At 37.2% G+C, this 19388-nt stretch overlaps 1 protein-coding gene across 1 annotated transcript; it reads left to right on the top strand.

Moving 5' to 3' along the window:
* Nucleotides 1–1573: 1573 nt before the first annotated feature.
* On the top strand, nt 1574–14766 carry LOC116733431 (NACHT, LRR and PYD domains-containing protein 5-like). The gene is made up of 10 exons (XM_032584284.1): nt 1574–1665; nt 3096–3215; nt 3417–3524; nt 4352–4421; nt 4540–4777; nt 5679–7470; nt 7557–7730; nt 9132–9305; nt 11069–11115; nt 11231–14766. The coding sequence occupies exons 2-10, from the start codon at nt 3139–3141 to the stop codon at nt 11770–11772; spliced, it is 3222 nt and encodes a 1073-aa protein (XP_032440175.1). The 5' UTR covers nt 1574–1665; nt 3096–3138; the 3' UTR covers nt 11773–14766.
* The last annotated feature ends 4622 nt before the right edge of the window (nt 14767–19388 follow it).

Genomic DNA, 19388 nt, shown 5'->3' with positions numbered 1-19388 from the left:
CTAAAACTGTGAAAGATCTCCTGTGTGTCAGGTCCAAAGACCAAAAATCCAAAGAACCTCAGCAGCTACAGACTGGTAGCACTGACCTTACATATGATGAAAATCCTCAGGAGGCTGGTCTAAAGATGATGGTGCAAAGAAGGATTTTACATAAAATCGGGATCATGGAAAACCCTGAGCATCTTCTTCATGGAACTGTAAAAAGAAAACAAGTGTCTTTAGTTGGGGGCTTCTTGAAATTTGATGCAACACAAATTGTTATACTAGATCTTTCCTGCCAACAGTCATCACCATCAACACCTTTATGAAGAATCTTCAATTAATATGAGTTACAAGATTTAATTTCCCTTTCGGATAAATATTTTTATTTTAATCAAATTGAATTAGGTTTAACTTTAAGGTTTTTGAAGACTCCAGTTCTAGATATCTACCATGAGTTACTGACCATCTGAAACATATCTCAGATATCAATAATTAAATTATGATTAGTTTTAAACTTAACTTGAGATATCTTGATTTTTGTTCTGACTAGTCATAATTCCAATTAAATATACTGTATCTTAAATTACATCATTATTCAAGAAGTTTTTAGATAAGGTAGCCTATAGGACTCGAAAAGCACAAATTAAATTATAGATATTATGAAAGCAAATAATTCCAGGCAAAACTAACCTAAGAGATATCTGAAAGTGTATTTTGGATAAGCTAAAATTCCTCCTAAGGTATCTCCACCTTTTCTTTTCAGATATCTTGAATAATTATTCTGTCAAATCATCTATTGTGTATATAGCATTTGGAAATTTCATTGAAAAATTAAAAGTCCATAAAACATTTTGAAAAGGCACAATTTTCACCTTGAGAACAGGTTGACAGGAGCACTTTGTGATCTTCTAAACTGTTTTTAAGTGCATTGTGTGTACTTAAAAACACACAATGGTTTTAAACAAGCAAATTGGAATATTTTTGCAGATTTATGAAGCAGTCTTTAAGTATGTGAAATTTGCATTCTCCATATGGCCCACACTACTGAGCTATTTCTATATTGTGAAATCTAAAGAATTTGACTAGTCATAATTAAGCTTAAGATATCTTAAGTTAGAATTGTGTGAGCTTTCAAATTGTAAATCATGCTATTTAAGATTTAAGGCCTTGCTTAGATACATCAAAATGTAACTGAAGATATATTGAATTGTTATTTTTACAAGTCAGAATGGAAATGGAAATATTCTAAATTACTATTCAGAATAGTCAAAATGTAGTTCTTTTAAGATATCTGGGATGTATAGTTAAGCGGCGAAACCAATTATATATTAAAACGACCTGCCATAGAAATTCTTATCTTGAGAATAAACTTGTCTTGTTGCGTTGTTTAAAAAAACAGACACGAAAGTTTCACTTTCACCTGTTTCTGTTGTGCAGATTATTTTCTATCAACCTCCAACTTAAGGTAAAACAATATGTTAAATGGACTGGAACACCAACCTGCACTATCGTTTTGCAGGTTATGGTCCACTTAGAAACAATAAACAGTACTAAATAAAACTCCTCCTTAAGAGAGAGGAGAGAGGAGTAGACTGTCACCACTGCAGCACTGCCCCCTCCTTCCTAAGTGTTTAGATTTCACTTCTTCACATTTCATTTTCTTGTGGTGCAGGAACGTCTAAGGTAAGACAAAAGCCTATTTTATTAGCTTACCTCGTCTTTTACAGGTTTATTTTTGTAATTAACTTTATTCAAGTTATTTACACTCAGTATAAACCAAGCAGGGAATTAAAGTCAGTTTGGATTTTGTATTGGCTGCTTTATGCAGAACAAAAACAATTGTTTTATTTATTGACACTAAAGTAAATTAATATTTTTGAAGAGTAGTTTGATATTGGATTATTCATGGAGGTATTTCCTTTAAAATTCTCAAACTTACTTTGAGCTTCAATTTCTTGTGAAGCTACTTTGATGGACATTTCTAGTGGAAATGAGATCAGTCAATTATTTTAGATTGTCCAGAAAACCTGAGATCATCCCACTTCCCCATGCTGGAGATTTTAGTTTAACAGTAACAATAAATAAAGTTATCTTTAAAATTAATCATACAAGTGACATCTAAACCCAACAGTAGACTCAAACTTCAATAAAATCAATCTGGTTGTGTGTGTTGTTTTTGTCTCCTGCAAACTTTGATTTAATTCTTCTTCTTTTTTCTATCTAATCATAATAAATCAGTCAGACAGAGAGAGTCATGAGACAGGAAGAGCAGGTTTCCTGAAAAAAAAGGAAGTAAGTTTCCAGTCTGCAGATTTATAAAAAATAGTTTAGACTACTCCTTATTTCAAAGAATATAAGTTTTAAAGAATAAAGTCTAAACATTTTGAGTAATTGGATAAGATTCAAAGTAAAATACTTATATTAATATTGGTTTACTTGTAAGAATACTTGCATTTACACTTACAGGTAGAACAAGTAACTGTAACTTTGGTATCAAATAATTAGAATCATGGATTATTCTTGGTTTCTTTTCAGAGAACATCTGTAATAACTCACATTAAGATTATAATAAGAGTAACTAATAAGTTATGGTTATCATAAAATTATAAATGAATGCTAAATCAGAGAAGCTAAAGGAGTTATAAATGTGATTTTGATATCTACAAATCTATAAATCTTTTTTCTCTGACTTCAGCTTCAGTTACAAAAAATGAAAAAAATGAAAGCAAATGGTTAAGAGAATGGTTAAAGACTTTATTCATTATTTCTTTGCACAATTTTCCAAGGGCATTTTTCTAACTTATTTGTTGTTGGTTGTGTTGTACAACTACCGATATAGAAACACTGTTTTTAAAATTGTACATTGGTACCAGAAGATGCAACTAGTTACATAACTTTTTGGACAAATATAGTTTTACATCACTTTTTATTTTCACTTGAGTAACATTATAAAGTAATTTGGCTACTCTTGAGGAAATTTTATGACTACTTAATTTCATTGAATGAAGAATGGACTGAATTGTGTTAAATGCACTGGAGAAATCAAAAGAACATGATCCTCACAGTGCTGCCTGCTTTGTCCAGCTGACCAATCTGTGTTTTCTGTGTTTTAGGTGGAATGTACGGCTAAGTTGATGTTGACGTGAATTTGAAAACATGGAGGCATCTGATGACAAAAAAGAGGAAGTTCCCTGCTCTGAAAACACTTTATGCAAGGAACAAGAGGGCAAGAGGTGAGACGTCATATCTCTTCATAGACATTGCATGCATTATTTTGTCTATATGGAAAATGGTGTGTATGGTCACTATTATTTTTACCTCAGGAAGATTAAAATTATAGATATAATTCTTAATTATATTACCTAACTCAAGAAGTTTGTTTCTGACAGGAAATGTGACAGGTGTCTGACTGGCATTTACGTTCTCATCCACAGGAAACAACAGAACGAAGAACCCGAACCAACCTGTCTGTCCTTCAAGAGCAGCCACTCAAAAGAACCCTTTATTAGTTTTAATCTTGACCAACCTTCAGATGCAAAAAGGTGAACTTCATGTAAATTGTCTCATGTTCTTTCAAAATTCTTGTTCTTAGAAGTGGAAAATTATATAATTGCATTTCATTATCAAACCAATGTCTTACAAATCCATCACCACAAAACCATCATGGAGTAAAAGGAATATGGAAGGTAAAACAAACGAAAAAGAAATGTTCTGTACCCAAAGGTTCCCCCCACAAAGTTCCTTCATAGGGTTTTATGAAAAACATATATATTGTAATAAATTAATACAAATGTCACTCGTGCTCAATGTGAGCATCTGCTGCCATGGGACTCTTTCCACACTAAATATTAATTTAGAATTAATTGCAAGTTCATAACAATTGGAATATATTAACCAACAATTATTGCTCTCAAAACTCTCTTTTGAAAAATCAGTATTGCACACACCCTGATATCATGATGACAATATATTTGAGATATACAGTATGTTGTGCAGCTCAATTTTATATATTTATGTGTTTAGAAACTCCTTCCAGAAGACCATCCACCATTTTAAATATTTTAAATAAACAGTAGAAGTCCTGTCAGAAACATGTCAGCTGAAAGTGTCTCATTTAGACCCATGCTATCAGGCTCATTAGCTACTTATTACCCTTGGGAGTTTTTATGTTTGAAAGTACAGTTTTGTTTCCCTTATGTAACATCTTAAGAAATTAAATGTAAATACATCTGTTGACTAAACTTCTAAATACAGTTAGCTATATGACAGTTGTCTTATGATGCACACATTAGCATATATAGGTGTTAGTGACTTCTACTCAGTTTGTCCTGGAATCTTTGGAAGCTAATTCTCAGTGATTTCTCCTTAGACTTGACCAGATCTCTGACGTTGGTCAACCTCCCCCTGAGCATCAAATGCAGCTGGGCTCCATATTTATGGTCTGTATACCACAGATACTACATTTTAATTTCTTTTGTTAGCTCTGTGATGCACTTTATAGATCACTTGATTGTCAGATTTTATCAGATGGGTTATTTATATCTTATTTTGTTTCAGGAACTGGAGAAAAAGATTGTGATGTTTGTGAAGGACGAGCTGAAGGAAATCCAAAAGGTCTTGTGTTCAGATTACCCAGAATGTTCTGAGGGTCTGGAAGAGGATGAAAGGGTGTCTGGAAATAAGGATGAAAAGCAGAGCAGCAGCAGCAGGAGCAGTAGAGAGGCATTTTTAAAGATCACTGTTGACTTCTTGAGAATGATGAATCGAGATGACCTAGCTGACCTTCTGCAGAGCAGTAAGAGTTATTTTTCTACAGAAATAATAAATCTACCAACATTTTTAAAATGCTTGAAGAACAGATAGTTAAACACAGATTCTTTGAGAATACCTAAGGTAGTTGACACCAGTTTTAATTTGCTTCAATGATTACTTAGAAGTATTTCTTTTGACATAGTGCACCTTATACAAGTTTCTAATATTTACTAATCTCTTCTGTCAGGCAGTCTTCAAAATGTGAGGTGCTTGTCATGTATTTTCAGCTTTGTGCCATAGAATAAACAGTTGGATATAAACACTGTTTCTGTTGAGCACTTTACTGTGTGACACCAAGAATGCATATGCAGTTGTAAAAATTTATCTTTGAGCACTAACGTCTGGGTTAGCTGTTGATTACTATAAACTACGGGTTAAGACAATTATTAACACTAGCAATTTAGATCAAAATAACCATCTTACGGCACAACTTGATCATCAGGAAAATATTAGCCAAAATCTTTAGTAAAGATTTTGGCTTTACTAAATTTAGTAAAGTTTTTGCTTATAAATACCTGCCTGGAACAGTTTTAAGTGTCAACAATACAAAAACACCACAAAATACACAATAAAACAAAATTAAAATAGTGTGTCCTGAGCTAATTTATCTCTACCAAGACACAACTTCTTACTTGAGTCAAAATCAAGAATGACGTATGATCTGAGCATCATACATCTCATTAGTAGGCTAGCTGATCCTTTTTTTTTGTCTGCAACAATCCGCTGGAGAGAAATTAATTATATTTTATGAATAATTCTTTTGTTATTTGCAGATTATTTTTTCTTGAACTCAGTGTCAAGGACAAATGCTTTTTAAGTGCGATGCATTAAAGCAAAACATTAAATCACTCTTAAATTATAATTTTATCTTTGTTATCTTTTAGAGTCATTCATCACATATCAACAAACACTAAAGTCTAACCTGAAGAAGAAGCTCCAGTTTGTGTTTGAAGGAATTGCTAAATCAGGAAATCAAACATTTCTAAATCAGATTTACACAGAGCTCTACATCACAGAAGGAGACTCTGGAGATGTCAATAAGGAACATGAGGTCAGACAGATTGAATCAGTGTCCTGGAAACCAGACAGACCAGAAACAACAATTAGACATGAAGACATATTTAAACCCTCACCTGAAAGAGATGAACCAATCAGAGCAGTGATGACAAAGGGAGTGGCTGGCATTGGGAAAACAGTCTTGACACAGAAGTTCACTCTGGACTGGGCAGAAGACCAAACCAACCAGGACATTCAGTTCACGTTTCCATTCACATTCAGAGAGCTGAATCTGTTAAAAGACCAGCAGTTCAGCTTGGTGGAACTTGTTCACCATTTTTTTAGTGAAACCAAAGGGATCTCAAGATTTGAAGAGTTAAAGGTTGTGTTCATCTTTGATGGTTTGGATGAGAGTCGACTTCCACTGGACTTCCACAACAATGAGATCCTGACAGATGTAAGAAAGTCCACTTCAGTGGATGTTCTTCTGACAAACCTCATCAGCGGGAACCTGCTTCCCAAAGCTCACCTCTGGATAACCACACGACCTGCAGCAGCCAGTCGAATTCCTCCTGAGTTTGTTGGCAAGATGACAGAGATCAGAGGATTCACTGACCCACAGAAAGATGAGTACTTCATCAAAAGATTTAAATATAAGAAGAAGGCCAGAATGGTAATCTACCATATAAAGAAATCAAGAACTCTCCACATCATGTGCCACATCCCAATCTTCTGCTGGATCACTGCTACAGTTGTGGAAGACATGTTGAACAAGAAAGATGAGGAGCTGCCAAAGACCCTGACTGAGATGTACATTCACTTCCTGGTAGTGCAGAACAACCTAAAGGTCATCAAGTATGATGGCCTTCAGTGTGAGACAGATTCACACTGGAGTGCAGAGAGCCGGAAAATGATCGAGTCCTTGGGAAAATTGGCTTATGAACAGCTGATGAAAGGAAACGTGATTTTCTATGAATCAGACTTGGCTGAGTGTGGCATTGGCATCAGAGCAGCTTCAGTGTGCTCAGGAGTGTTCACAGAGATCTTCCGAGAAGAGAGAGGACTGTACCAGAACAAAGTCTTCTGCTTCGTCCACCTGAGCGTTCAGGAGTTTCTGGCTGCTCTGCATGTTCACCTGACATTCATCAAATCTGGAGTCAATCTGCTGGCAAAAGGTGAAACGAAATCCAAGGAATTGGAAAAAAGAAAGCATGAATCTCCAGAGACAGAAATGTACAAGAGTGCTGTGGACATGGCCCTAGAGAGTCCAGATGGACACCTGGACTTGTTCCTCCGCTTTCTACTTGGTCTTTCACTGGAGACCAATAAGCGTCACTTAAGAGGCTTTGTGGCACAGACAGAAGAAAGTTTAGCAATTAATAAAGACACAGCCCAGTACATCAAGGAGAAGTTGAATCATCATGGTGTTGAGAAAATCATCAATTTGTTCCACTGTCTAAGTGAACTCAATGATCAGTCTCTGATGGAGGAAATTCAACAATCTCTACGTACAGGAAGTCTTTCAGCACACCAGCTGTCTCCTGCTCAGTGGTCAGCACTGCTCTTCATGCTACTTTCATCAGAAAAAGGTCTGGAGACATTTGACATGAAAAAATACTCTGCTTCAGAGAATGCTTTACTGAGGCTGCTGCCAATGGTCAAAATCATTAGCAAAGTTATGTAAGTACAGATGTAGAAGAATTCATAAAAATATGTAACAAATAAAACAATCACATAATTACTTGGTATTACTTCTGTCCTTTCAGACTGAGTGGGTGTAACCTCTCAGAGAGAAGCTGTGAAGCTCTGTCCTCATTGCTCAGCTCAACATCCTCTAGTCTCAGAGATCTGGACCTGAGTAACAATGACCTGACGGATTCAGGAGTGAAGCTGCTGTGCAATGGACTGATGAGCCCTAACTGTGAACTCAAAATTCTGAGGTGAGATTCATTTAAATTCTTCTATTGTTATCATATTTAGCAAATTTATGAACATATCTAAAACATGTTTTCCATTTTCTGGAAAGAATTGCAAAACCTCTTGAGCAAATGTTCTCAATCCACTTCATCAGGGACCACTACCCTGCATATTTTAGATGTATATCTGCTCCAGAACACCTAATTGAAAACCCAATCAAATACATAGATTATTTAGAAAAACCTGCTTCTTGCGGTGGGCATCACTGACTAACTGTTGCTCTAACTCTAATCTTAATTTGATAAATTGAATGATGCTGTTACCCACCAAACAATGACCCAGCATGTGCTACAACAGCATATCTCTCAATAGAGTCAAAATTTTCACTACTCATCTACTGTATCTCTATGGTTGCATTTCAAGATGTGATTCTTTGGAACAGACCTTTCACTCATGGTTACACTTTTATAGTTGTGGATTATTGCTAACTCTGTTGCTGATTTTGCCCAACTTACCACAGCAAATCATGCAGGACATCAGTAGATTTTAGTGTTTAATGTAGAACTACACAGATGGATTTTGAGTATAGAAGAAATATTTGGTGCACCACATCATAAGTGGAGAACGTGAAGAGAGAAAATTGAACTGCTCCTTAAACGGTCTTCACCCTTTTCAAAATAAGAGCACGAATATAATGTCTAACTTCCTGAAAAACTCTTCAGTCAGTCACCAAAACTTCAATACAGATGTTGAACTCTATGTATCTGGAAGTTTAAAAGTGAGCCAAATAATCTATCCCTTTAAAAGCACAACGAAATTAATTTCAGTACAGCCGATCCAAAGAATAACAAGAGACAAACAAACAACATACGTTATAATGGCAGAGGCTGCAGCCATCAAGGGAGATGGCCTTTTGTTAGGTGAGAAAAAATAATAACATGAGGGAAAAACATGTTGGACACAGAGAGGGGTTACATAAAGTACATCTGCATGTGAAAAGCAACATATTGACTCCATGAAAACATGAAGCATGTGGAATGGGACACAATAAATTGGCGAGTCCCAGCGCAGGCCATTCAGTTGATGATGTAGCCACCTGGTGCAGTTCAGACAACCACAATTGTTTTGGGTCAGGCCAACTCTGTTAATTTTTTCTGCCTTAAAGTCTCACTGGTTTAGACATTGTCTATGTCTGTCTACATCTACATTTCAATGGTGACTCCAAACAGGAAAAGTTGTGGTAAACATCTTCAGCTGACAATATGGACAGACACACAGTCTTCTGCAGACTGCTGCTTAACAGACATGCTCTACTTTTCTTAGCATGTCATCTAATTATTCCTGCTAAAAACAAGTTATGAAATGTGCTTCACATTGAGAATATAGGTGAGTGTTCCAACAATGTTGTGTGTTTGTGTCTGCAGGCTTTCAGGCTGCCTGATCACAGACGAAGGCTTTGCTGCTCTGGCCTCAGCTCTGACTATGAACCCGTCTCACCTGAAGGAGCTGGACCTTAGTTTCAATTATCCTAGAGAGGCAGGAATGGAGAGGCTAGCAGCTATACTGAAGAATCCAAGCTTCAGGCTGGAGTCTCTCAAGTAAGGAAATATTTTCTGCAGCCACATAGTGATACTCAGAATAATGTACTCAGGATTATTGAGGAACAAAAATCCTTGAGGAGGGGGGGGGATCTGGATAAATCAATGTGAATATAAGTGTAGGTAGGTCAACCCAGATCAATCAATCAATCAAATTTTATTTGTATAGCACATTTCAGCAGCAAGGCATTTCAAGGTGCTTTACATCATTACAAACACAGAAACACAAAGTCATAAAAGGTTTACCTGTTACACTCCTACTGTGTTATATGGAGCGACATACCTATTGGTATTTTTATTCACGCTCACAATCACGCAGTTTAAAATGATGTAAACAGCCTTTCAACAGGCTTCCGGCATGAGGCTCCGTACACCTCTTTCATGGAATTTCGAGCAGGGACTCCATCGTCCCTCACGGACTTTTGTGCAATTCTATGGTACCTGTTATTGTCTAGAATTTACAGGGTTTCTGTTAGGCACAATGACCCTCAGTCACTCGCTGTTTTTCTTCCGGTACGAGGCTCCGTACACCTCTCACGGAATTTCGCTCTGGGACTCTGTCATCCCTCACAGATTTTTGTGCAATTGCAACATAGAATCAACAATCAAAACATGACATTAAGTCAAGTTTCATCATTAAATTTGTAATTGATTACGTTTCAAATACAATCAGGTCAGTTTTTAGTCGAGATTTAAAGGAAGTCAGTGTTTCAGCTGTTTTACAGTTTTCTGGAAGTTCGTTCCAAATTTGTGGTGCATAGATGCTGAATGCTGCTTCTCCTCGTTTGGTTCTGGTTCTGGGGATGCAGAGCAGACCAGAACCGGAAGACCTGAGAGGTCTGGAAGGTTGATACAACAACAGCAGATCTTTAATGTATTGTGGTGCTAAGCTGTTCAGTGATTTATAAACTAACAACAGTATTTTAAAGTCTATTCTTTGAGCTACAGGGAGCCAGTGGAGGGACTTTAAAACTGGTGTTATGTGGTCTATCTTCCTGGTTTTAGTGAGAACGCGAGCAGCAGCATTCTGGATCAGCTGCAGCTGTTTAATTGATTTGTTGGACAGACCTGTGAAGACGCTGTTGCAATAATCAATGCGACTGAAGATAAACGCATGGATGAGTTTCTCTAGATCTGGTTGAGACATTAGTCCTTTAATCCTGGAAATGTTCTTCAGGTGATAGAAGGCCGACTTTGTGACTGTCTTTATGTGGCTTTGGAGGTTCGGGTCAGAGTCCATCACTAATCCCAGGTTTCGGGCCTTATCGCTGGTTTTTAGTTGTAATAACTGAAGCTGTGCATTAACTCTAGATCGTTCCTCTTTAGGTCCAAAAATGATAACTTCAGTTTTGTTTCTGTTCAGCTGGAGAAAGTTTTGGCACATCCACACATTTATCTGTTCTAAGCATCTGTTCAGTGATTGGATGGGTTCTGAGTCACCTGTTGACATCGTAATGTAGAGCGAAAACCAGACTGGAAGGAGTCAAAGCAGTTGGTTATCATTAGGAAACTATTTAACTGTTTACACACAGCTTTTTCAATAACTTTGCTGATAAATGGGAGGTTGGAGATCGGCCTGTAATTCTGCAGTAGTGATTTGTCCAGAACCTAGTAGCACCAGGAAAATATTATACATAGTGACAGAACCGCAGCCACAGATGGACTGAAGATTTCTTAGAAATACTCAATGAGGTCTAAATTGGGGTGTCCATATTTGCATCTTGATAAATACTCATATCATCAAAACACCTCCTTTCTTACAGCATGGAGCCTGGAGGAGAAATATGGTTGACACCAGGTCTGAGGAAGTGTAAGTGCATTTTTGATTCATAGCAGATTGTCTCATTTATGGATGTTCACCTTTGTGACAGTGAATTCAGAAAATTATACATCAGTAACTGCATTGTGTTTGTTCTGTCCTTCAGATTCCTGTCCACTAACAGTCGACCTAAACACTGTAAACAGATTCCTCAAACTGTCTGACAAAAACAGGAAGGTGACACTTGTGGAAGAGGAGCAGCCGTATCCTGATCATGCAGACAGATTTGACCTCAATCAGCTGCTGTGTACTGATGGTCTGAATGGTCGCTGTTACTGGGAGGTTGAGTGGGGTGGGAAAGTCTATGTATCACTGAGTTACAGGGGAATCAATAGAAAAGGAGTAAATGACGATTCCTGGTTTGGATTGAATGATAACTCCTGGAGTCTAGTCTGCTCTGATGATGGTTACACTGTTTGGCACAATGGAAAAAAAGCTTTCATCCCCGTCTCTTCCTACTCCTCGTCTCCCTCTGGCAGAGTAGCGGTGTATGTGGACTGTCTTGCTGGGACTCTGTCCTTCTACAGAGTCTCTTCAGATACACTGATCCACATCTACACTGCCAACACCAAATTCACTGAACTTCTTTATCCTGGATTTGGATTTGAGTACAGGACAGGTTCTTGGATGTCTTTGTGTTCACTTTAAGCTCCCAAGCTTTAGTGATCGTCATCATTCCTCTTGGCTAAACTGTCACAATAAATATAATGTATTTTTCCAGACTTTTAGTCGTTCCAGAGGATAAGTCACATCAATCAAAAATCACGTCACACAGAAGTAGAGTTTAGAACATTTCTGAAAAATCCAACCTGACCCAGCCTGAGCCTGTATACAATGTGTCCGAGCCCGACCTGACTAACTTTGTTGGCCCAAATTAAACCCGATTTATTATTTTAATTAAGATTTTGCTGTTTCATTTTTAGATCAAAATTTGAGTATAGCAGCGTAAATTCAGCTGTTTTTAGCTTTTGCTTAACACCTTTCAGCTCCATCTTGTTGCTTGTTTTAACTACATGAGTCAAGTGCAAATCATCTGAGATGTGTGACTGATAAAATTAGAGCAGAAAGGGGATACATGTGCATTAGTGCACTGCACTTTTACACTCATTAACTTCTGCCTTTTTTTCTTTGATCAATAAAATAAATTACCTCTTCCCGTATTAAGACTATAATAAGCTGATTAGCACAACTTCATATCCTGCATTCTCGTTTGATTTTCTCTGTGCTGTATGAATTGTGGGCTTATTAAATGCACCACAGCAGCCAGAGCCAACCATCAAGCAGATCATTTTTGTCCTGACCTGTTCCACATTTTGGGTCAGGTTCCAGTTGAGTTTGGGCCATAAATCTAAACTCATCACTGGACTAAAAGACACATCTATTTAGAAAGTCTTAAATGTGAGTGGAACCTCGTCCAAGTTGATTTGATCCTACATGTTGAGTTCAGTTGCCTATTTTTCAACAAACTAATGGAAACTGTTGAGTTTGGCTTGAAAGTCGGAGCACCGATGTCTGCGCTCTGAGAGGCGGTTGCATTGCATGAAGTGGTAACAGCAAGAAGGCCCATCTGTAAAGTAATTTATATTCATTTCCTTGGCAACTACCAGGGTGTGGAGATGTAGCTCCACCATTGACAAGCCTCTTCCATCATCACGTTCTTCAATAACCCATTTGTGGACTCGTTTCTCAGGCTCTGGCCATTTTGCTTTCACTCCGGATTAGCTTTCTTCACAGATGGTAATGTTGACTCCTCAGTTCATGTCCATCAGTATAACATTTAACACATGAATCAAAAACGCATCATGAAGAGGGAAAAAGTTGCACCTGATTATAAGTCGCAGGACCACCAAACTATGAAAAAAAGCGTGATAGTCTGAAAAATATGGTAAACAGAAAACAGAACTTTGATCTTTAGACAAAAACTGATCAATCATTCAATAAATTGGCAGCTGTTAAAATAAGCCAGTCTTTTCTTCCTGTTAATCCATCCATCCATCTTCTAACACCCTTGTCCCTAGTGGGGTCCGGAGGTGCTGGTGCCTATCACCAGTGAACGTTTCAGGCGAGAGGCGGGGTCACCCTGGACAGGTCGCCAGTCTGTCGCAGCTTCCTGTTAATACAACACAACAAATCAACTCTCACCTCGAACCCCATTGAATCAAAAAGCAAAGCATACAGATGGTATTGACTTAGATATCTTCCATGTTAACCAAATATAATAACTTAACAAATATCGAAAGCATACAGTTTGGTGTAGGGTTTGGTGCATTGCACATATCATTCCCATTTGGTGGATCCATATTGTTACTATTGGCTGAATAGTGAGTACACACTATGAGCCCTCCTTTACCCTGAGGGACAACCACACTATTAGCACCAGGGCCGACATATGACAACTGTTGGGTTGTGACAAATCTGGAAATAATAATTTAAACATAATAGTTGGATAGTTGATTTGTCCACCTATCCAAGTAATAAGTGAAAAATAAGTTCTACTAATATTTTTGCTTCCTTCTTTGCCATCCTTTTACAACGACATTACTACTGGTAGTACATCTGCTCTCAGATGTTTCCTCATGATTTGTGGATTCTTGCTTGCATAGTATGGATTTTTTTTGTCTCCACCACCGTGGAGGAGACATCACTGCCAATATGTTTATTATTTGAACAACTAATGAAATACAGTAGCTTTACCATGGCAACTGCTGTCAATCATGTACACAGAATCAGTTATTAATCCCTCTCAGGCAATAACACTGAAGTTTTTAAGGAGTTGCACAGACTTGCATAGTTTTATTTAAAATCTCTTAAACACTTTTCTCAAGTAAAACACAGGGCCTTCTTTCTAACAGTGCCACATACACATATTGGATTTGTATTTTCCCTGACAAACTTTATTCAGTCAAATATATGTGAAATTTGGAGATGTGCGTGCTTCTCTGCAGCGCAGAGTTCAGTTCCATGTAGAGATTGTTTCTACAACAGGGTCTGCAGCTGCTTTGAAAAGGGATTATAAGGAAATGGGGAAAAATACTGTCAGATTTTTCTTATTCTTTGGGTTTTATTTTTCCATCTTTAAAGAGAACAAAAAAATATTTTATAGTGATGCATCATAATCTTTTATAGTTGCTTAATTCTAAACTTTATTTTAATTATTGTTTTTTAAAATCCTGTAAGCACTTTGACATTTTTTATTACTCTGTCAATGAGATCCTTTCACTTGTGTCCTTGAATTGGTTGTTTTTTTTCTGTTATGACCTTTGTTTCTACAAGATGACCTTGTGGTTAAAAGCAACAAAAACTTAAAGAAACTGAGCTTTAACCTTTTTATGGGAGTGGATGGGAAAATAAAACCTCTTTATTTTTATACTGGTGAAAATGATAAATTCTGATGAGTATTAAGCAACCAAATTATGGTTTTGCGTTTACTTATTTATAATTTTTTGCATTGTTTCCATGACAACAGTTATAATCTATTTTTAATTGTGTGCCATTCAGTGGTACAATGGCAGTATCTATTGTAACTTTTACTATATGCTGAAGTCTGTTTATAACTGGCAGTCCTGAGATGTTGATTATAAACTGTGACTAACAGGCAGCCATACAATCCCATTGCTTAAAATAAAATGATTTTTTTAAAAACTTTTTATCATGTCTTTTACCTTAATTTTACTAAATTACACAATATTGTAATCAAAAGTTGAATATGTGTCCCTACTTCTGTGTGCTTGATTTAATTTTTTATTTGCTCACTTGTTTACATTTTGGTACACTATAAACAATGAAGATAAACGTTGATGTCAGTAGGTTTGTTTTTTTATTTCATTTTTTTATTCCACTTATGGAGCCTAGGCAAAAATTCAAGCTGGGAGACAACACACAGCTGATCCATATTGTCCACTCACCACGCCCCCGCACCAGCCAATCAGGATCGGTGCGCCGCGCCGCACCAGCCAATCGTCGTTCACGGATCCCTTCAATAGGACAAGCTACCTTGGGTCTACCTCCTCATCAGCTGCGCTTTGACCCGCCTCCTCCCCATCTCCCCCTTCATCCCGATGGACACCTTCCTGGCTCCCTCTGCATTCCTTCATCTCAAGGCTCTGCTCCGCCACCAGTATTCGGACCCGGGGGGAAGACTACCCTGAGCTTTGCCCGAACCGATCACCTGCCCTTGGTGATCCTCAGCTCGCAAGTCTTTTGCCGGGTTCGAGCACCAAAGAATTTTGTACAATTCAATCTTCTAACTGCTATTTTTCTCTGTGTGAGTCTATCCAGATTGAAATATCTATAATAAGTGAAGTTGGGGTTATTTCACATACCGTAAGATAAAGAAATTCACATTCACAATATAGTAAACTTTTTGCTAACCAGAGAAAAGCTCAGAGGTGAGGTGACGGCCTTTAACTTCTCTCTTCACTGTTGTGATGGAAAATGTTATGTGCCCCTCAACCCTCTTGTGCGTTAGATTGTGTCTGCATGATCTCATCATGAGATTGGTCAAGCTGCTTTCCTATAGGCCTCTACAGTGCCGTATAACAGCAGGAGCTTCTTGATCCTGGAGATTATCTAAGTGTTACTTCCCCAATGTAGAATTTATCTGCCCTCTTTTGCATCAGTGAACTCCCTCATTTCCTTAACAATAGACAAATAGCCAGACCATCTGTGTTGGGCTCCACAGAATTGCTGGTACATAACAATCAGGGATTCACACCTACAGTCCAATCAAGTCTCTCTTCTCTGACCAGAACCTATAAATGGAAGCCAGATCCTACGACTCTGTATTTCTGTTCTCAACTTGCAAAGTTTTAATAAACTTCTTATTTCTTCTCATCTAGACTCTTGTTAAAGTAATTTCTTCCATTACAATTGTGTCCTTGAAAACAGGAAGACAGCACCCACAGCACATAACTTTGTTTACAGCAACAAACCTGCAGATGACTGTTAACACAAAAGAAATTGGGAATCCAGAAATGAGTCCTCTACAAGTGACTCATCAGGACTTAGACTTAGACTGACTTTATTGTCATTTTGCATGCACAGATTCCTCAAACTTTCTGACAAAAACAGGAAGGTGACAGGTGTGGAAGAGGAGCAGCCGTATCCTGATCATCCAGACAGATTTGATCTCTATCAGCTGCTGTGTACTGATGGTTTGACTGGTCGCAGTTACTGGGAGGTTGAGTGGGGTGGGAAAGTCTATGTATCACTGAGTTACAGGGGAATCAATAGAAAAGGAGTCAATGATGATTCCTGGTTTGGATTTAATGATAACTCCTGGTGTCTAATCTGCTCTAATGATGGTTACACTATTTGGCATGATAGTGTAAAAAAAGCTTTCATCCCTGTTCCCTCCTTCTCCTCTTCCTCCTCTGTCTCTGGCAGAGTAGCTGTGTATGTGGACTGTCCTGCTGGGACTCTGTCCTTCTACAGAGTCTCTTCAGATACATTGATCCATATTTACACCTTCAACACCAAATTCAATGAACCACTTTATTCTGGATTTGGGTTCAGGAGTCGTTCAGGAGCGTGTTGGTTCTCATTTTAGAATAGTCTTAAGTGCTTTTCAAAACTAATACAACATCTCAAGAGCTATCAACGCATTAAAAACAGGAGAAAATAATAAAAAGTCACATTAAATAAAACTGTTTTTTTAAAAAGAAACAACATAGTCCATCAATCTTAAGTCCAAACAAAGGAGAATTCTGGAGTCTAGGAACCACTGAACTAAAGGCTCTGTCTTCCTTTGTTTTCAATTTACCATAAAGAGTCATCAGCAGGTCCTGATCACAGGAATATGTGGCTGCAGTGGCCTTCTGATATTCAATGGTGCCTGTCTGTGAAAACCCCTTAAGTCAATAAAAGAATTTTAAATTACACTGTGGAAAAACACTGAAGTCAATGTTACTGCATTGATATTGGAGTCATGTATAAAAACCTGTAGGATTTGTCAGAAGCCTGGCAGCTTCATTTAGTACACCTTGCAACCATTCTAGGGAAGGTATGCTGAGATGCACAGAGTGCACTGGGGATCAAACAAAATTAATTAGTTCTGAGAATGTGAGAATAAAGATTTCATTACCAGATGATTAAAAGGAATGAATCAAAGACTGGATGTGCATCCAAAGTAAAGTCAGAATGTAAGATTTTTCCCAAAACCTCTCGGTTCTTTGTCAATAAGCTCTGTGATATGCATTTTTCTCATGTACATCTTTGTTCTCTAAGTTTGTGAAAACTGGTTAAGAAGTAGATTTTCTTAGTTGCTATTGGTAACTGAAGATTCTCTGTAATATAATCTACTTGCACTTTTGACACATTTGAACTGCACTATTTTCTAATGTTATGGTAATGACTCTATGCATCGTTTCTTTTCTTGTGATTAGATTTATTGCCAATAAGAAGAATAAATACTTGGAAATATACTTCTTCACTAATATGTTATAAGTGGTACACATAAATGTTATAAAAGTGAGTGACATCTTATATTTGCACAACATTATTTATGTACATTATTTTATATCCTGCCCCATTAAGGTTGGTGTCAGGATCTGGGGGTGTTTGAATTAGGTTGTAGATTTTTGGCATTTTTGGTGTTCCTTTGACTTTTCTACTTTAATTTGCCCTGTTTTCCATTTCTGTTCTCCCTAGTGATTGTAGTTATGTTTTTCTTGCTTCTGAGTTATTTTCTGATGCTCTAGTTTATCATATTTCTTTAGTCTAAGTTGTTCCTTAGTGTTATAATTATTTCCTGTTCCCCGGTATTCTCTCCCCACTTTCCTGTGTCACTTTCTTTTTCCCCCTCCTCAGCCTGGTTCCAGCTCCAACTACTCACACCTGTAATCAGTTAGCTTATTAGCCCTGGTCCATTGTTCCCACTATCAACCTCCCAATATTTAAGCTCCTTATTCTCCAGTTACAACTCGCTGGTTCATCAAGTCATCTCATCTCGTTCCCTCCTCCATGGATCCCTTCTGTTCTCTTTTCGTTTCTGTTTTGGATTTATTTTTTGTTTTTTGGACTTTACATTTTTATTTTTTCATTAACTTTTGAACCTCACCTTCATCTCCTGCCTGCTTCATTTGGCTCAACACATCAACACATCCTAACAGTTGGAAATGTTTTTATTTTGGCTTCAAGTCTGTATGGTATTTACCTTTTCAGGTCAGGTTGGTGTTTACTTTTTCCCTGAATAAATTAAATAATTTTAAAAATTGTTTCTTGGATTTAATGTAGTGATCTTTGTCTGCTGTAGTAATTATTGATGAGGGCACTTGACCAGGGCATCATGAGAAGGGGGGAAATAACCCATAGAAGACACCTGTTTATCTCTTAAATAAATAACAGTAGTCAATGAGGAGTTGTAACTTCATTAGGTTGTCTAGGGACAGCACTAAAAGATGTGCTTCAACAGGACAGTATTCATATTCTTCAATGCAGGTTGTATCGCTGTTAAAACTTGAGGGATACTATATATCCACCAGAGGGCAGCATTTCAATACTAGCAACTTGAACACATTTCAGATTCTAACTTACTGTAACAGACTGCTACACAAGATCTTTTCTGCCCACAATCAACAACATATACAATACATTTTTGAAGAATCTTGAATTAATGATTTGCATTTAATTTCCCTTTGGGATCTGTTAGAATATATTCTCATATTAACATGTCTGAGTTTTTGTGTCGTGTTTGTGCCGTCTAATTTGCTTTGAAGTGCACACCTGCAAGTTCTGTATCCTGTTACTTTCACTTTCTGTTTAGTTTTATTTTTGTGCATGTTGTTCTGCGGTGGTGGGCGGGACGGGGGTCAGAATGAGTTGTTGGCAGCACTTTTCTGAAAAAGTTGGACCTGTGAGTTAGCAATAAAGAGAATACAGTTATCTGACAAAAGGCTGCGTGGTTAATTGTGAATATGAGTACTGAAGAACAAAACGCAACAGGACCAATCAGGTATTTTTGAATTGTATCAAATTGAATCAGGTTTACTATTAAGTTGTTTGGTGGCTCCAATTCTAGATATATGCCATAAATTACTGGCCATCTTAATATTTCAAATATAATTGAATTATAACTAGTCATGAACTAAATTTGAGATATTTTGCTTTTTTGCTATGACTAGTCACAATTGTAATTAAATATATCTTAAATGACATAATTAGTCAAGATGTATTAGATATGTTTTTAGATATGAAGTAGCCTGTATAGGATTCAACTTGTGCAAATCCAACTACAAACATCGTAAAAGCAAATAATACCAGGCAAA

The sequence above is a fragment of the Xiphophorus hellerii genome, chromosome 14, assembly GCF_003331165.1.
Source record: "Xiphophorus hellerii strain 12219 chromosome 14, Xiphophorus_hellerii-4.1, whole genome shotgun sequence".
Taxonomy (NCBI): Eukaryota; Metazoa; Chordata; class Actinopteri; order Cyprinodontiformes; family Poeciliidae; genus Xiphophorus; species Xiphophorus hellerii.
This window is presented reverse-complemented; position numbering and strand designations above follow the sequence as displayed.

Coding starts and splice junctions, on each gene's coding strand:
- LOC116733431 (XM_032584284.1), top strand. CDS start 3,139: ATGGAGGCATCTGATGACAAAAAAGAGGAAGTTCCCTGCTCTGAAAAC. Junction 4,422..4,539: donor AGCTGGGCTCCATATTTATG/GTCTGTATACCA, acceptor ATTTTGTTTCAG/GAACTGGAGAAAAAGATTGT. Junction 4,778..5,678: donor AGCTGACCTTCTGCAGAGCA/GTAAGAGTTATT, acceptor GTTATCTTTTAG/AGTCATTCATCACATATCAA.